At 30.2% G+C, this 18,786-nt stretch overlaps 1 protein-coding gene across 1 annotated transcript; it reads right to left on the bottom strand.

Annotated features, from left to right (window-relative positions):
• Positions 1 to 864: 864 nt before the first annotated feature.
• LOC134697709 (short-chain collagen C4-like) lies at positions 865 to 11,597 on the bottom strand. Its single transcript, XM_063559994.1, has 3 exons — positions 11,234 to 11,597; positions 9,092 to 9,163; positions 865 to 1,325 (listed from the first exon to the last, which is right to left on the bottom strand). The coding sequence occupies exons 1-3, from the start codon at positions 11,571 to 11,573 to the stop codon at positions 865 to 867; spliced, it is 873 nt and encodes a 290-aa protein (XP_063416064.1). The 5' UTR covers positions 11,574 to 11,597.
• Between the last annotated feature and the right edge of the window lie 7,189 nt (positions 11,598 to 18,786).

Here is an 18,786-nt window from a genome sequence, read left to right as displayed (position 1 = left end):
GATTGATATGAACCAGCAGACGTTTCAAAAAATATTACTTGTCTTTTCTTTGATTTTAAAGAACTGATTGACACTGTACAATTTGACATAAATGATTTTGTTCATCTTATCTGTTTTTAATTCTCATTTTGTGTATATTGCAATGTCTTTTTTTTTCTGCCAAATATTGTATAAATGGTTTGAATGTTTGCTGTAATCGTTATTTATTTTTTCAGTCATCTTAAGAAACGATAGTTAGCATCGCGACAGTATAAATTAATCTGTTATAAGTAATTATGTTTTTCAACTAATCTTTATAGTTCGTTCTTATGTTGTACTGTTATACCACTGTCCCAGGTTAGGGGGGTGGTTGTGATCACGCTAACATGTTTAACCCCGCCACATTATTTATGTATGTGCCTGTCCCAAGTCAGGAGCCTGTAATTCAGTGGTTTTCGTTTGTTTATGGGTTACATATTTGTTTTTTTCGTTCATTTTTTTACATAAATTAGGCCGTTTGTTTTCTCGTTTGAAGTGATTTACATTGTCTTTTCGGGGTCTTTTATAGCTGACCATGCGGTATGAGCTTTGCTCATTGTTAAAGGCCGTACGGTGACCTATAGTTTTTAACGTCTGTGTCATTTTGGTCTTTTGTGGATAGTTGTCTCATTAGCCATCATACCACATCTTTTTTATACTTGTTGGTTTTTTTAAAGAAAATTGAAAATGAAATTAATGTTCACTTTGATAATAATACCAATAACTTAGAAAAATTAATACTACTTTTATCATCGGGACAGGAGTTTATTTTTTTTGGTCAATCAACACCATTAAAATAATCATGCGTAATAAAACAAAACCGTAAGGTATTTTTTTGCATTGACTTTATTTTGTACAAACAACGCAAGTGAGGGGATGATCTGGCTTGTATGGAGGGCATTTTAGTGATCCACATTTGGCGACAACTTCATAAAACAGTTTACCATTGCGTGAATCTAACCCTCCTATTATATACTCTGGGTTAATATCTACGCATACAAAGGAGCTTGCTGCTTTATGTGAATGATATCCAGATGCAAGGTAACCGTAGTATTCCATTTTCCATCCGGGGTAGCAAGTATTTTTACCAGGTATCATAATTGTAGATGCCGAATGTTTTGGTCTACACAAGGCACACGGAACATCTTCATCATTAGAATTACTAGCAAAGAAGTTTGAGTCGAATTCTGCACCAAACATACGGCCATATTCACCACCACTTGTTTTCACGAAATCCGGGTCTGGAGGTAAGCATACATATTCTGCTGCGGCACCATATTGATCATAAAAACTACCACCAGCATAACCTGTAATTAGCTTTTATGTAAAATTCAAATTTATACTTTTATATATATATAAGAATAAGAAATTATAGTAAGGATGCTAAATAGAACACTCTCCAAAAAACTCCAAAAAGACACGAAAATTAACACAGAACAAATAATAAAACTCATACCACATAGTCAGATACAAAAGGCAACGAAATTACAAGTGTAAAACTTAGTATATAATCTATTACTTGCTTTTTAAATAAAGAAAACCGTTTCCCGTTTGTACTCTGTTTATTTTTAAAAATGCAATTGTCGTCAGAAGTGGACTTATATATAAAATTGAGAATGGAAATGGGGAATGTGTCAAAGAGACAACAACCCGACCAAATAAAAAAACAACAACAGAAGGTCACCAACAGGTCTTCAATGTAGCGAGAAATTCCCGCACCCGGAGGCGTCCTTAAGCTGGCCCCTTAACAAATATATACTAGTTCAGTGATAATTAACGCCATACTAATTTCCAAATTGTACACAAGAAACTAAAATTAAAATAATACAAGACTAACAAAGGCCAGAGGCTCCTGACTTGGGACAGGCGCAAAAATGCGGCGGGGTTAAACATGTTTGTGAGATCTCAACCCTCCCCCTATACCTCTAACCAATGTAGAAAAGTAAAAGCTTTAACATTGTTGGGTTGTTGTTTAGATGAGTTATATAAATATATATATATATACATAAGTCGTTCATTTAAAATTTCGAACACATCGTAAAATATTTTGAATGACCTTGCGTGATTTGGTTCTGAACAAAACTGTTTTAAAAGAAATAAATTAACAAACGACAATGATGGATTGTATCACAAAACTAATAGTGTTCGTTTCTACTTGAAAAAGGATCTTTGTTTTGTTTGAATATGTAACCCTACAAAAATGACCGTGTAAATGATATAAAAGAACAAGAGTCATTGCAGATAAAATATTTACCGCATTAATGCCATACATGTCTACTCATATGACAACTAGTCACGTACATGTAAAAACAGAAAACCGTTAATAGTAATTGTGACTCAGCTCAGCTCATGTCTGCAGTTTTGTTTTGAAATTTATTTTACTGTGAAATCATAATTATTCAAGAGATATTAATTTTATTGATTGCGTTGGTAATCATTAGCCAAGAATTTAAAAGTTCATCGTAATACATATATGTTAATGCTTGTATGCAAACGTTAGCAGCACCACAAAATCAAATATCCACTAAAAAATATAATTTGTTCTTTATCCACGAAAATTGACACCTATGACAATGAATCAAAATGTTTAAACTAAGTTCTATATAAATACAATTATAATTTCTGTGACTGTATATGTGATGTAAGTTTAAATATATAAGGACAGTAATATGACGTATATATCCGATACGTATTTTTAAATCTTAGATCAAAATAGAGAACATATATATATAGTCAAACTGACCAGCCAATTAAAATTTACAAAAAAAGAAAAAAATAACAGTAGACTAGTTGTATTTTGTAATTTTTGCAACTATGGAAAAGAGAAATATATTTCAAGGGGTACAATCAAAATCACGTGATGGATATACACACACCGGAAGTTACAGTCGATCTCGCCGCTTGAAAGGTAAGAAGTTGCATTTTCTTGTTTATATCAATTAAATTTTGATTAATAAGTTGGCACACCGAATATCGGATAGTATGTAGTTTTAAAATACACAATTGTTTTCGCTAGAAAGCGTGCAGTTATTGCAAACACTTCGACACAGTTTTCTGGTGAAATTTACGAACTGTGTCGAAGTGTTAGCATTAATTGCACCCTTTCCAGCAAGGATAATTGTGTATTTCAAAACAAGATAGTATCCGACATTCGGTGAACTACCTTATTTATTAAATTTTATTGATATAAACAAGTAAATACGACTTCTTACCTTTTAAGCGGTCTGCTCGACTGTTCCTTCCGGTGTGTGTATATCCATCACGTGATTTTGATTGTACCCCTTGTATTTGAAACAGATCAGATTTCTTAGCCAGACATGTTTTACTAATAAGTCAAAATAGCCAAAATTATCTATTTACACAGTTACTTTTGAATAGTACTATTTCTGTAATAAAATAATGTAGTACTGGAAATTTACTTTTTATATTTAGTACTATTTCTTTACTTCAAAACTATGGTAATATTGAGTACTTGTATTGTACAGTACTTGATTTGTACTAAATATTTTGGTACTGAAATAATACAATATTCCATGTTTGGAAATTATAACTTTCAGAGATTTGAAGAAGAAAAACTTTCAAAATGCTGAAAATATAACGGTAGTAACCAAAATCTGTAGTACCTAAATTTCAAGTAAAAATAAAGTACTGCTAAATACAGGTACCTAAATATTACAATAATTTTTGAGTTACAAAATAGAACTGAATATTAAAAGTAGATTTCCAGTACTACAAATGTTTAGTACAGAAATAGTTACTATGCAAAAGTAGCTGTGTATGCAAAATTGCTATTAAATTACTATTATGTATGTGTGTGAGACATAATCCATAAAAGATAGTAAGAAAGAAACTGTGAATATGAAAATGGTCAATGAAATATACATATTAGTTGAAGTGACGTCGTCAGAAGAACAGTTATATGCCAATGTCCACAAATGATAATGTTCGTAAATTAACGTTAACATAATGACTTCAGAGCTAATATTGATAAAATATTACTTGCTGATAAGCAACACAAGATTAAAAGATAAGCAATCTGAATGCAATTGTCAATCGATATTTACGTGTATTACAGACTAGGGGAATAGCTCTGGTAGCATGGATGGAGGCGATTATAAACGGACACAAACAAATACATCATCTCCAGTTTCTACCTTTTAATCAGACAAAGATGACAAACATAAATACAAAATACTGACAAAAGGGGAACAACTCTCTCTCACATACAGAAACATAATCTGACCATACATACTGATATATAACATCCCGCCCCCAAAACAAAAATTTACTAAGTTTTTACAATGGTCAATATGTTTATGAGTTATAAAAAAAATACAATATATAATAATTTCAAAATTGAAAGTTTACATGAATAAACTTAATCACTCGACACTCTAGTAATCATTTTAAAACAAACGTATCACCGCTTCAAATCCGAAAGTCTGGCATCTCGGACTCCTCCCTCGGATGACCTGATGCACGCATTACTCTCACACAAACAATTACAGTGATACACACATATTAATGGCATTTCCTACTAGACAAGCTGATATCATTATAGAAAGCTGAACACACATTTGATAATATCATCAGAGACCTTAAACTCCTAAATTTTATAAGGTTTTATTTATGATAAATATCACACCGCTAAATGATTATGAGTGGCCGTTCATGTAATTTGCGCGATTATATACGCGTATATAATTTTCAACGCGTATATATACGCGTATATTGTGGTTTTCAACGCGTATATTGTGGTTTTCAACGCGTATATTGTGGTTTTCAACGCGTATATTATCGTTTTATACGCGTATATTGTTAAAATAAACACGTTTATACTTTATTCCAATTTATTTATCATATACGCGTTAATATACGCGTTATTTGCATAAATATACGCGTTAATATACGCGTTAATATACGCGTTAATATACGCGTTATTTGTGTTAATATACGCGTATGAAATCATTATATACGCGTTAATAAACATTCGTTTGTCTTATTGTTTTAACCAATGAAAGCTGCGTTTTTAAACTGGTTTGCATGTGACAATTGGGTTACACTAATGACTGGACCGAATGACAGGACCGAATGACAGGACCAAATGAAAAATGCTAATAACTTTTTCATTTCTTTAAGGATTGATCTCAAATTTGAAATATAATAAGATTTTATCATTTGATAAATAAATTTAAGAAAAAAAATTAAAAAAAATTTGGTAAGAAACTTTAGAAAACGTGACATGACCAATTCTGATAATGACCGGACCAACATCGAAAATGACAGGACCAAATAAAAATGCTGATAACTTTTTTATTTTTCAAAGAAATTATCTCAGATTTGAAATATAAAATGGTATGCCATATTTTGACACCAAAATGTTATAAAAAAATATAGATTTATTTTCAAAAACGTGACATGACCATTGCTGACTGACAGGACCAACCTCGACAATGACCGGACCAGATGAAAGTTGCAAATTTCTCTTTAATTTCTTAAAATATTTTTCTGAAATTTGAAATGTAACAAGATTTCATCATTTGATGAATAGATTTAAGAGAACAAAATAAAATAGATATATATTTTTTTTAGAAAACGTGACATGACCAACACTGATAATGACAGGACCAACTTTGACAATGACAGGACCAAATAAAAATGCTAATAACTTTTTCATTTTTCAAAAGAATTATCTCAGATTTAAAAAATAAAATGATATGTTACAGTTTGAAATATCTATGTTATAAAAAGTATAGATTTATTGTCAAAAATTTTCAAAAACGTAACATGACCATCGCTGACTGACAGGACAAACCTCGACAATACCGGACCAGATGGCATTGCTAATTAATCTTTTATTTCTCAGAATATTTCTATGAAAATTTAAAAAATGAGAAGATTACACCATTTTATACATAAATATAAGAAAAAGGTATAGAAAGCTTAATTGCGGAACTGTGACCAAAATAACGTTGCCAATGACCGGACAATCATCTACAATTAATGACAGGACCAAATAAAAATGTTTATTATATATTTGTCAGAATATTTCTCTCAAAATTGAAATAAATGACAATTTATACCATTTCGCACATCATATAAGAAAAATATAGAATACAACGTATTGAAAGCTTGCGTTTGTGTGACCTGACCAACATCAGCTATGATCTGGCCGATGATAAATCATAATGTCTTTCTTATTTTACTGAATTTGTTCAATTCTGATCCATAATTGATAAGATATATCTTATTCAGGAAAAAATATTCTATGGTGGTTAAAAATCTTGATCTAGCTACTAAACATATGTTGGCGGAGAGCAACAGGACAAAAAACACGAATGATCACTATATTTAAGAAAGAGATCTTGAAATATTTATATGTTATAACATATAATCATTTTAAAGTTTAAGAGATAGTTCATTTAACTATAGATTAATTAAGATTTATTGAATAATCATCATAATATTTCTTGACATCATGAAGCCCGATTTAAGCCACTTTGGAAAGGTATCAAACTTTTTAAAGTAGTCCGTGAAAAAACGATCAAGATATACCCTGCATATACTCAAACATATTAATACATGGAAATAATTATTTACTGTACTGAAAATTTTATTAAAACAACGACATGAACTATTATGTGATTTTCATTACTGTCATCACAATCTTTATTGGATTTATCAACTTATTTATGGCTTATGTCAAACCTTTTGTTTGTTACCTTATAATTGTTTTCAGACGTGTCAGATTATGACCGGTAATTAATATACAAAGTATTCTGAATGAATGAATGAATGAATGAATGATCTTTACATAGTTTATAAAAAAAAAAAACCATATAGTTGTACTAGCGAGGAGGATAAACTTTCACAGAAATTAATTTAATAAATCTACAAAGTTTCTCAAGCTCAACAATATTTCTACAACTCGGATTAGAATATATACCAATAAAAAGTTCAAATAACGCGGTGGGCGTTCGCAGACCTAACGTTTTCCCCAAGTTATCTTTATTCCCTTATTTTCTAAAAACTTTTCATTAAATCTTAATTATGCTTTTTTTCATAATTCTTATAAATTTCAACCAGGATTTCTAAAGAAGAACTTTGGTCATTTCACGTTTTCGCAAAATTGATGTATTAAAGATGAGATCTTATTATATTTCAAATTTGAGATCAATCCTTAAAGAAATGAAAAAGTTATTAGCATTTTTCATTTGGTCCTGTCATTCGGTCCTGTCATTCGGTCCAGTCATTAGTGTAACCCAATTGTCACATGCAAACCAGTTTAAGAACGCAGCTTTCATTGGTTAAAACAATAAGACAAACGAATGTTTATTAACGCGTATATAATGATTTCATACGCGTATATTAACACAAATAACGCGTATATTAACGCGTATATTAACGCGTATATTTATGCAAATAACGCGTATATTAACGCGTATATGATAAATAAATTGGAATAAAGTATAAACGTGTTTATTTTAACAATATACGCGTATAAAACGATAATATACGCGTTGAAAACCACAATATACGCGTTGAAAACCACAATATACGCGTATATATACGCGTTGAAAATTATATACGCGTATATAATCGCGCAAATGACATGAACGGCCACTCATAAATGATAAACACGTTCACATTAGCTTAAATTCGAAGTAAACAAATAATGTAGATCAAAATTAACAGGAAAAGTATCTGGATTCATAAAATCAACAGTTAAAAATAGAATGTTCTCGTACAGAATAAATTCATCAGCTTTTCTTTAAAATAGGTCTTCTTGGAAATCTTCGAAACCATGGCGATACAATTATCAACAAAATACGGTAAATCTAATTACGTTTTATAACAGTTGATATAGGTTACGGCGGAATGGACACAACAGCAATACAGTCAACATTGCGCAATACATATCACACGTGTAGTTCAACGGATAAACTGGGTTAACAGCAATAAACAGTTAAAATGGCTCTTTTGGTGAAATCGGAAAGTTCTAGAGTATGCATGGCGATACAGTTATCACCGATACAAATGGAATAATGTCAAACGAAAATAGCATATAATAAATGTATAAACAGGATCCAAACGATTGTTACAGAAATAAAATGCATGATCATGATGCAATGAGATAAATCTCACGTGCTTCAGGTTAAAACGGGATACAGGTAGTTGACATTCATCACAAATCACAAAGACAGTACGTATACAAGACGAGACATGGTCTGTTCTTCTTTCCAAAAAATCAATTTAAATGTTGGTCTTATAATAAAAGTTCAGGTATAATTTTTTTAAAACAATGAAAAGTGTTCAGCATCATGGCGGCATGGCAGATCCATCAGGAACAGTCGTTCAACTTCACAAAGGAAAATATCCAAAATCCATTGAAAAACAAAATCCAAAATATGTATAAATCAATATTTACGACAGGGTCCCCACCGTATTACAGACGAGGGGAATAGCTCTGGTAGCATGGATGGAGGCGATTATAAACGGACACATAAAAAAACATCATCTCCATTTTCTACATTTTGATCAGACAAAGATGACAAACATAAATACAAAAGACTGACAAAAGGGGAACAACTCTCTCTCACATACATACACATAATCTGACCATACATACTGATATATAACACGTGAGTTCTTCTTTCAAATTGTAATGGACATACGTGATCAAGGTACATTTCAGCTTTACTAAATGAAAACAAGCAAGATGAGTGATTCCATTCATTTTGAGTCTTTATGTGTTCGCTATATTAAGGGTGACCAGTTATGAATCATTCGGATTTTGAAATAAAAGCGTGACAAAGAAATAAGACAGTTGCAACCTCATGGATATATTTTCAGATATTATTTCCGTTGTATGAATTCAAAGTTTTTACATGTTTTATGGTTGTCCGGACAAAATGTTCATGTACCTACGTTCGATTTATTCTATTTTATCAAGTTGAATTTGATGTTCCATCTGTTTTTCTTTGATACTTATTTCTTTTATACAAATTTAATAGTAAATGTTTGTATTTTAGATATAAACAACTGAGTCTACATGTATATGATATTAAATTACCTGAATAAACAAGTTCTGTGTCATTACCAGGACATTGCTTCCGTGCCCATCTGATATAGGTGGCTCCAGAAGCTGTAAATAGTTATCAAAAGTACCAGGATTATAATACAATATAATGGCAAATGATAATGCTTATTACATTTTCTAACGATACGAAACACGTATATGTGAGTTGATATCCCCAATATATATCTTCAGAAAATGATACTTATTACACTGCCCATGATCATGCTATCTCTCTCTCTCTTTTTGAGATCATTCACAATGAACTAGCATCTTTTATACTATGGTATTAGGGTTGAGGCCGCGTGAAATGATATTAAGAATGATTTTAAAACGAAAAAACTACATAAAAGGAAGACAATATTGAACAAGGGGCAGCTTACTGAATAGTTACGTGTTCTTTAATCTGAAATTGGTCTATTTATCAGTCATTTTCTAAAACAATGGTAGGTTTACACTGTTTCATATACACATGTACCTACACATCTCATTGTGTTATGTACAAAAGAAGTAGTTTAACCTGTCGTGTTATTGCTTCTTTTGAATTCTAAATCAATGAGTATCTTCACTTAGGATTTGTTTTGCTACTTATCATTTAAATACAATGTACAAAGTCCAGTGTTATAAAATAGTTCGCTAATATTTTAAATAGAATCATGTTCTCTGAGTGGAGCATCTTTCAGTTTGGACATGGAAAAAAACGCCTGAAAAAATTGAGGTCAATATTGAGCAATACAAATATACAATATTTGTACGTGAACTATTATACCCAAATCTCGTAGAGTGTTGAAATTGTCTGTAATATGCAGAAAGTCTTGCATACTGTTGGTGAAAGTCTGATGATAAGTCATAAATATGAGAAAAAAAATATGTTTATATAGTAAATTACATAAATAAATATTTACGAAGAGATTAATTGATTTACGAAATCTTGCATACATCTTTTTTTCAGATACTTACGTATATCCCAATTACAAATATCTGGCCTAAATTCCAACTCTGATAACCCAAAAATACATCAGGCTAACTGCCGAATTATGAATAAAAAAAAATCACTTGTATCACAAAAAAGTGCTTGAATACTTTGGTAATTTTGCGCTTTGATGTTTATTTGAACACAGAAATGGGTGGCAATCACTAAAAACATCACTCTTATATTAAGGTAGATTGATGGTATACCGCCATCTTGGATTTTACAATTACAGTACAAAATCGGTCTAGTTATTTGCCTAAATCTGCAAATTTGAAGTCAGATTTCCAATTAAATGATTAGATTGTTTTGTATATATAAAGAAAACTTGTTAATCAATTGTATTATACAAAATATTTTACCAAATATCATTTTTTTTTGGTTTTAGGATCATTTTATTCAAATGAGCCATTTTAGGGAAAATAACTCTTTTAGTACATAAATTATACTGGACTAATAGGGATTTTTTTTAAATTTTTACTTGTAGCAAGAAAACAAGTTTGGTGACACCATGTTTTCTTTTTATTTTCTTAAAACATATTATGAAACCTATCTTCTCACAATTTATTTCAAAATTCTATCTCATAGAATTTTTTTATGCACAAACCAAATTTTGGCAATTTTCAACGACTCATAGCTTGAAAAATAGCATGGTGACCAATACTTTTTATTAAATTTTTGAAAAGAGCTTAGTAAAATCGTCATTTTAGCAAATTATGAGAAATTCTGTCTCAAAAAATATATACTTATGATCTACCTTAAGCATTATGTTATTCTTCTGTAAATCGGATGAGTATCGTTAGGAAAAGTAACTGAAGTTGTAAAGATTATTGATACAAAAAATCACATCTTTTAACTCTAAAATTGAAAATTCGAAATTTAGATATGCGCAAAAAAATATCTTGAAAATCATGGATTGATAAAGATATATAAACGACGATGAGATTTATAAAATTAATGTAATTGAATAGACCTTTATCAATTGTGAGCAGTCAACATAGAATTATTTTCCAATTTTTCAACTCCATGTCAATATAAAAGACATGTTTGCAATACCTACATGTAAAACGCCCCACCGGAAGAAAAAACAACTGCCAAACAATTTTCATGTCTAGACAGTTAGATACTTGATAGAACTTTTTTTTCATTATGGGTAAAATTATACGTACATTGAGTGTTTGAAGACAATTGTTGAATACTTTTATCCTGTGTCTGGATTGTCAATCTTTGCTGTTGAATATCCTGATTTTGTCGAAGAATTTCCTGATTTTGTCTATGAATCTCCTGATTTTGCTGTTGATTTTCCTGTTCTTGTTTCTGATTTTCAGTAGTCACCTGTTGTAATGAAGCATTCAGCATGGAAACAATACCTTCCAGTCGAATGAGACGATTATTAATCACATCCGGATCATTGAGTAACAATCTCTTACTATTTATATTGCTACTGGTACAAAACTGATACAAGTTGCTACAAATAATAAAGTATACCAAATAGAGCACTTCAATCATTTCTGTTCTTCACCCTTTTCTGTGTATTCGATCCTTATCAATTGAACTAACATAATTTAACCTTTCTGGTTATCTTTTGGTATATATTTAGACTTGTCAGAGTTGAACTGTTATTATCAGATTAATCTATTCTCATATAGTTTTAAATAGGATCATACATTAAACAAATCCAATTATAATTTCTAATCTGAGAATATGAGTTAAGTAATAACATAATTGTGGTTTATAAAGGCAACTGTAGTATACCGCTGTAAAAGTCATTAATCAATTGACAGAAAACATATCCGAGTTACAAACTAAAATCCAGGAAAACACTTTACCTTTAAGAGGGAAACAACGAAACAACAAAAACACCAAAGTGCAACAAAATATAAACGAAAATGCAACAATTTTGAATTGTTCTTCTCCTCAATTAAACAAGAAAAGTCTAAAACAAGTAGGGTTCTGTACCATTAATCAAAATCAGTTGTATTGGCAAGCAATAGATATCAATAATTGCAAAATAATTTTAAATTTTCAAAATATAAATTATGTAAAAACTATTACAAAATATGGCAACTCGTCGGTTATCAGAGCGTTATACGATATATCTTTTCATTGTTAAAAATTAAATAAGATATTAACAGTGATTTTCTGATGATTTAGCGTGCAACTCTTTTTCTTTTTATGATAAATGAAAATGACATTGACGGATTTATTTATTAAGAATATCAAACCCGTGGCAACCAGCAATGGTACATGTCGATTGTTAAAGACACAAACTCTATAACTATTGAATTTCATTTAGATATACATGTATCCATATTTTATCTGTTTAGATAACGTTTAAATACTGCATTTACAAATGAATTATATACAGGGGACTATTATATTACCTCTTTCTGGTAACATAATACACTAGTATTTCTTTTGCCTTTCAATTACAATAGTATTACACATATGCAAATAAGAATAATTGGTATGATGGCCAATGATACAACTCTTCACAAGAGACCAAATGACACATTTATTTACATCGCATAGTCAACTATAAAAGGCCCCGAAATATCAAAAGTGAAAACAATTTCAACGAGAAAAGTAACGACATACAATGTAACTTATGTAAAACATAATGAACGAACAAAGCAACAAACAACAGCTACGCTATTATAGGCTCCTGACTTGGGACAGGCACATATAAAATGTGGTGGAGTTAAACATGTTAACAGGCGCCATACGCTTCCCATAACCTTAGACAGTAGTGCAACAGAACAACAAAATAACAACCTATAAAAATCAGTTGAAAAAGGCTTTTCAGATGGATAAAAATATAAATATATCCAATTAAAAAACACAGAGTGAACGTGTCAGGTACTTGTACATTGATACAACATTAATACACTTAATGATTCGATAGCTAGTTCAAAGTCAATACCACATGTATACAAAAAACTTTTAAACGAAATGACAAATTATTCCATGCTATCCCAACGAGACGTTCGAAATGATGACTTATTTTGATTGTTTTAGTTGTTCGGTGTTAAATTTTTTTGTATGATAAAAGATTTACTATGAAGCTGTTTTTATTCTCAATATATGTGTATAACTATCATGTCTACAATATTAAAAATTGATTGGCAAATATTAAGACAGTTTTGTGAAATGTAATCGATTAAGGCATAGTATAACGACGAAATCACCTCTAACTATGAAATAGATTATTGCTTTTTTTTATTTATTCCATATGCACTAGACTGAAATTACCATCCAAGAAATGTTCTGATTGAATTTAATCAAGCTTTGATGAACACTAAACAAACCGTAAATATTTGAAAAGACGTTCTTATATGTTCTGTCAAAAAACAAATTATCTACAAATTTAAGTATTAAGAAAACCTTTTAGTGATAGACCTAGATTTGATCCAGCCAAACTTTTCATTGTGTTGATTGAAATTGATTTTATGTAGCGGAATGTATGCAATTATAGACGGGCAAATAAGTAGGTCGGTCCGAATAAAAACAACTAAAAAAAGTACTGCTACTGTTGTATAGAACTATAATAATAATGAGATTTCATTCAACAATGAAGACACGATAAGTTTTCATCCGTAAAATAGTTTTATTAATTATTTGATTTGGTTGTACTTTACACATAAATATGATGTAAATGTATTTAATAGTTGTTTTATCCAACATTACCATTATCAGGACACTTGTTTTTTATAATCAGCATGCTTTAGAGCTCAACGATTTTTAAACATAGATATAAGAAGATGTGGTATGAGTACCAATGCAATGAGACAACTTTCTATATAAGTATCGGTTAATTTATGAAGACTGTAGGTTACTTCTTGGCAGTCTTTTTACTTAATTTGATATGTTTATGTTGTTATTTCATGCACTTATATATTTTTTTAACGTAAAGAGTCAGTCAAGTAAAATGTCAGTCAACATTTACGAATATTAAAGGAGAAAAAAGAGATGATTCTTGCCTAATTGTTTAGTTTTTTATGTTATGCAAGATAAAACAACTGCATGCATTAAAACAATTACTCTTGTACTATTTCATTTGGTCTGACTACTCATGGTTTTGGAAAAGGTAAATATACATGTGAATATAAACTTTTTTTCCCCTTTTTCCAGACAAAATAAAGCAATTAGAAGAGCAGTTCATTTGTGTTAAGCAAAATCCCGATTATCAAATCGTTCGTGTATCCAATATTTTGTTCGATCTAATATTCGTTGATTAAAAACAGTCCATATGCCAAAACTGGTATGATTGTCAATGAAACATTTTTTTGTATAAAATAAACAAGAACAAAGGGGTGACCAGCTGGATGTATTCGTACAACCTTCAACAATCCGAGAAAATAAATCGTAAATGAAGATAAACAAATGGCCCGGTTATAACAAGACCTTTTTTTAAACTTTCACTTCCACCTCCGAAGTCATTGCTTCCAACTGAAATTATCATAATAAAAAAGATGATTGGTAGCGGACGAAAAGTAAAAATTAATTGAAAGTTATCACCTTACATGTATTTCAAAGAACATAGTTTAGTTAACAAAAAATTTATATTATTATTTCGTCATTGTCAATAGTATTATATAAATGCCCTTGAAAAATCAAAAGTAACCACCAAAATATGCTTTCAAGGTTTAAAATTGTGTGTTCTTAAATTCAAGAAGTTATAAGCTTGAAAAAACACAATGAAACGTATAACCTCATTTGTGGTGTTGTGCCAAGCCAATTGCAGAAGTGGAAAGTAAACTGATGATTTGAAGACGATTTATTCTTGCTGCTAAATACATGTAGTAACAAACAGGAATTCACAATGTCGTTACTGGCATAAACCGAATGAGTGCATGCTAAACATAAGACTTATGTATGTTTCGTTTAATAGTTGATTTATGAACAATTGAATATAATACATATATTATATGATGTACAGCAACAAACAAAAACCACTGAATAACAAGCTAAGTTGGGATAGACACAAACAGAATGTGATGAAATTAAACATGTTAGTGGGCGCCCATCATCCTCTAGTATGGGACAGAGGTGTAACAGTTGCATATACACGATGAACAACCCACAAATGTCAGTTCAAAAGGGCTTACAATTAAGTAGCTTTTTAGCTCGATACAAAGTCGACATTACAAACTAATATGCATAAACATCTCGGTGAATTCTATTTTAGCAATAAATCCTACTTTTTATTCCTTTGAAAAAGATCAAACATACAAGGCGTATACTTAAGGTTCGTGTTGGTTATTCTTTATTTTTCTATGTTGTGGCATGTGTACTATTGTTTGTCTGTTTGTCTTTTTTATTTTTAGCCATGGCGTTGTCAATTTATTTTAGATTTATGAGTTTTACTGTCCCTTTTGTATCTTTCGTCCCTTTTTTAGAACTCTTGATGATTATTTTGTACATAAAAGGACTCGTCAGTGACGGGCCTAATATAGCACGAATGGGATGGGCATTGAGAGCTAAATTGTCGAAAGGTTTTGTCAAATGCAGTTAATGTTTGGATATGGCAATATCAAGTATAACTCAATTAAGGTCTGAATTCTGTGATCCGGAAGTAAAGCTACACAAGCAGTGGCACAGAGACAAGCGTTCCTTCCTGTTTCTTAGCCTTTGAACCATTTTTATATATTTTATGTCAGACCCATTTATTAATTTAAATAAATGTCAAATCCATACACTATGCCATGATTGTGTATAATATTTAGACAAATTTGATAGATGTAAATACAGTTTTCTGAGATCACCCTTTGACTGCTGGAAACATATTATGATAAGAATTACAATTTGGAAATCGTTTCATTAGACTTTCCCTCGGTGCTGAGATTGATTTGTACATTAGTTGCATGCATATCCTCCATAAAAACTTGCAACTACTTCAAAATAGTTACGAAATCATCCGTTGGCACACGAAATTGTCATTTTTCTGTAAGAAAATAACCAATTAATCTGTGATTTCCTCTGACATTTTTCTGAATATTTGACCCTGGAGGATTATGAATCTGATAAGATAGAAATATGTTTACAAAAGTGGGCTTTATTAATGATTTCTGATATTGAAGACGACTTTGTAGTGACGACTTAGATCATTAATTACCAAATACTTTGGTTTTTGTGAACGTTTCAAGGGGCAAACGCAAGAAAAAATAGATTGGAAGTATTAATGACAAATGTGAGTCCTATAAAAAAAATTATAATGCAATGTGGAGGGGAAAAGGTAAAGGTAATATACATCATTGTAAAAACTATAAACTTTTAGGCATAAGACATTTAACTTTTGTTGTAACATAATTATATGAGGTCCTTTAATTTTGTATTCTTTCATTTTGTTAGCCTTTCCCTACTCTTTATAAGTTTTTACCCTTAATTCTGTACTCTCGATATTTCTGCACTCCGACCTTTTTTCTCGAACTTTATTTTACTGGCCCATTTACTTTAGTATTGACCCATTATTTGTCTACCTTGACATAATCTTGTCTTGTCTTGTCTTGTAGTAGAATCGTCCTATATAAGACCACCTTCAGTAGACGGAGTAGAATGTAAGTCACAATTTTTCTATTTAAAAAGTTTTTTTGCTTAGGAACAGTACTTTGCAGAGAGATGGCTGTCCTTAATTCCTTTCTATTGCGACTAGGCAAATAGTTAGGAATACTATTTCTCCCTACGGCCAAGGTGTTTTAGCAGGTTCAGCTTGTGAGTACAGTTACATTTTCAACCACAACCACAAAAAGCGGCACCCGGGTTCAATATACATAATGTATCTACCGTTGTATTGACCTTGGCGGAGCACTTAGTAAACACAGACATTTCTCGAAGATTTTGATAATCATGCAAGATAGACATGCGTATAGGCGATTTAGCATTGTATTTTACGCGAAAAAACTCTAGTGTTTCTAACATCTAGACTCTTTCATATCCGACAAAATAATTAACAAGCCCAGAGTTTATCGAAAGGTTGTAAATACTCATATGATCCACGTACTTTTTTTACGATGGAAGTGTTGTCATGATAATTAAATAACTATATAGTTAGGATTTGTATAACCAAAAGGGTAAAATAGGACAGATAAATCAATTTTTAGTAACGATTTAAGAGGAAATTATAACATTTTTTTTTCATTTTTTTTTTTGAAAGGTTGCAAAATTTACCAGACACAAGTTGGTTCCTTTTTCCTTTTTCCTTTTTCGATATTCAAATTTTGAAAAATATTACAAGTCCAAACTAAATTTTTTTTTGCTTCAAATTTTTTTTTCCTCAAAATTTTTTTTCCTCAAATTTTTTTTTTCCTCAAAATTTTTTTCCTCAAATTTTTTTTTTCCTCAAATTTTTTTTCCTCAAAATTTTTTTTTCCTCAAAATTTTTTTCCTCAAATTTTTTTTTTCCTCAAATTTTTTTTTCCTCAAATTTTTTTTCCTCAATATTTTTTTTTACTCAAATTTTTTTTCCTCAAAATTCTATTTCCTTATTCAGTTTCTATTTCCTTATTCGGTTTCTATTTCCTTATTCGGTTTCTTTTTCCTTATTCGGTTTCTTTTTCCTTTTTCAATATTCATTTCCTTTTTCGGTTTCTATTTCCTTATTTAGTTTCTATTTCCTTATTTGGTTTCTATTTCCTTATTCGGTTTCGATTTCCTTATTCGGTTTCTAGTTCCTTATTCAATTTTCATTTCCTTATTCGGTTTCTTTTTCCTTTTTCAATATTCATTTCCTTTTTCATTTCTATTTCCTTATTCGGTTTCTGTTTCCTTATTTGATTTCTTTTTCCTTGTTCAATTTTCATTTCCTTATTCGGTTTCTATTTCCTTATTGGATTTTCATTTCCTAATTCAATTTCCATTTCCTTATATGGTTTCTTTTTCCTTTTTCAATATTCATTTACTTTCTCGGTTTCTATTTCCTTATTCAGTTTCTATTTCCTTATTCGGTTTCTATATCCTTATTCGGTTTCTTTTTCCTTATTCGGTTTCTTTTTCCTATTTCGGTTTCTATTTTCTTATTTAGTTTCTATTTCCTTATTGGGTTTCTATTTCCTTATTCGGTTTCAATTTCCTTATTCGGTTTCTAGTTCCTTATTCGGTTTCTATTTCCTTATTCGGTTTCTATTTCCTTAGTGGATTTTCATTTCCTTATTCGATTTCCATTTCCTTATTCGATTTCCATTTCCTTATTCGGTTCCTTTTTCCTATTTCGATATTCAATTTTGAAAAATATTACAAGTCCAAACTAAATTTTTTTTTGCTTCAAAATTTTTTTTCCTCAAAATTTTTTTTTCCTCAAAATTTTTTTTTTCCTCAAAATTTTTTTTCCTCAAATTTTTTTTTTTCTCAAATTTTTTTTTTCCTCAAATTTTTTTTTCCTCAATTTTTTTTTCCTCAAAATTTTTTTTCCTCAAAATTTTTTATCCTCAAATTTTTGTTCTCAAATTTTGTTTTTCCTAATTTTTTTCGTTTCCTTATTCAATTTCTTTTTCCTTGTTCAATTTTCATTTCCTTATTCGGTTTCTATTTCCTTATTGGATTTTCATTTCCTAATTCAATTTCCATTTCTTTATATGGTTTCTTTTTCCTTTTTCAATATTCATTTCCTTTTTCGGTTTCTATTTCCTTATTCAGTTTCTATTTCCTTATTCGGTTTCTATTTCCTTATTCGGTTTCTTTTTCCTTATTCCGTTTCTTTTTCCTTTTTCAATATTCATTTCCTTTT

This window comes from Mytilus trossulus, chromosome 14 (assembly GCF_036588685.1).
Source record: "Mytilus trossulus isolate FHL-02 chromosome 14, PNRI_Mtr1.1.1.hap1, whole genome shotgun sequence".
In the NCBI taxonomy this organism is placed as follows: Eukaryota; Metazoa; Mollusca; class Bivalvia; order Mytilida; family Mytilidae; genus Mytilus; species Mytilus trossulus.
Note: the sequence above shows the minus strand (reverse complement) of the source record. Positions and strands in the feature narration are given on the sequence as shown.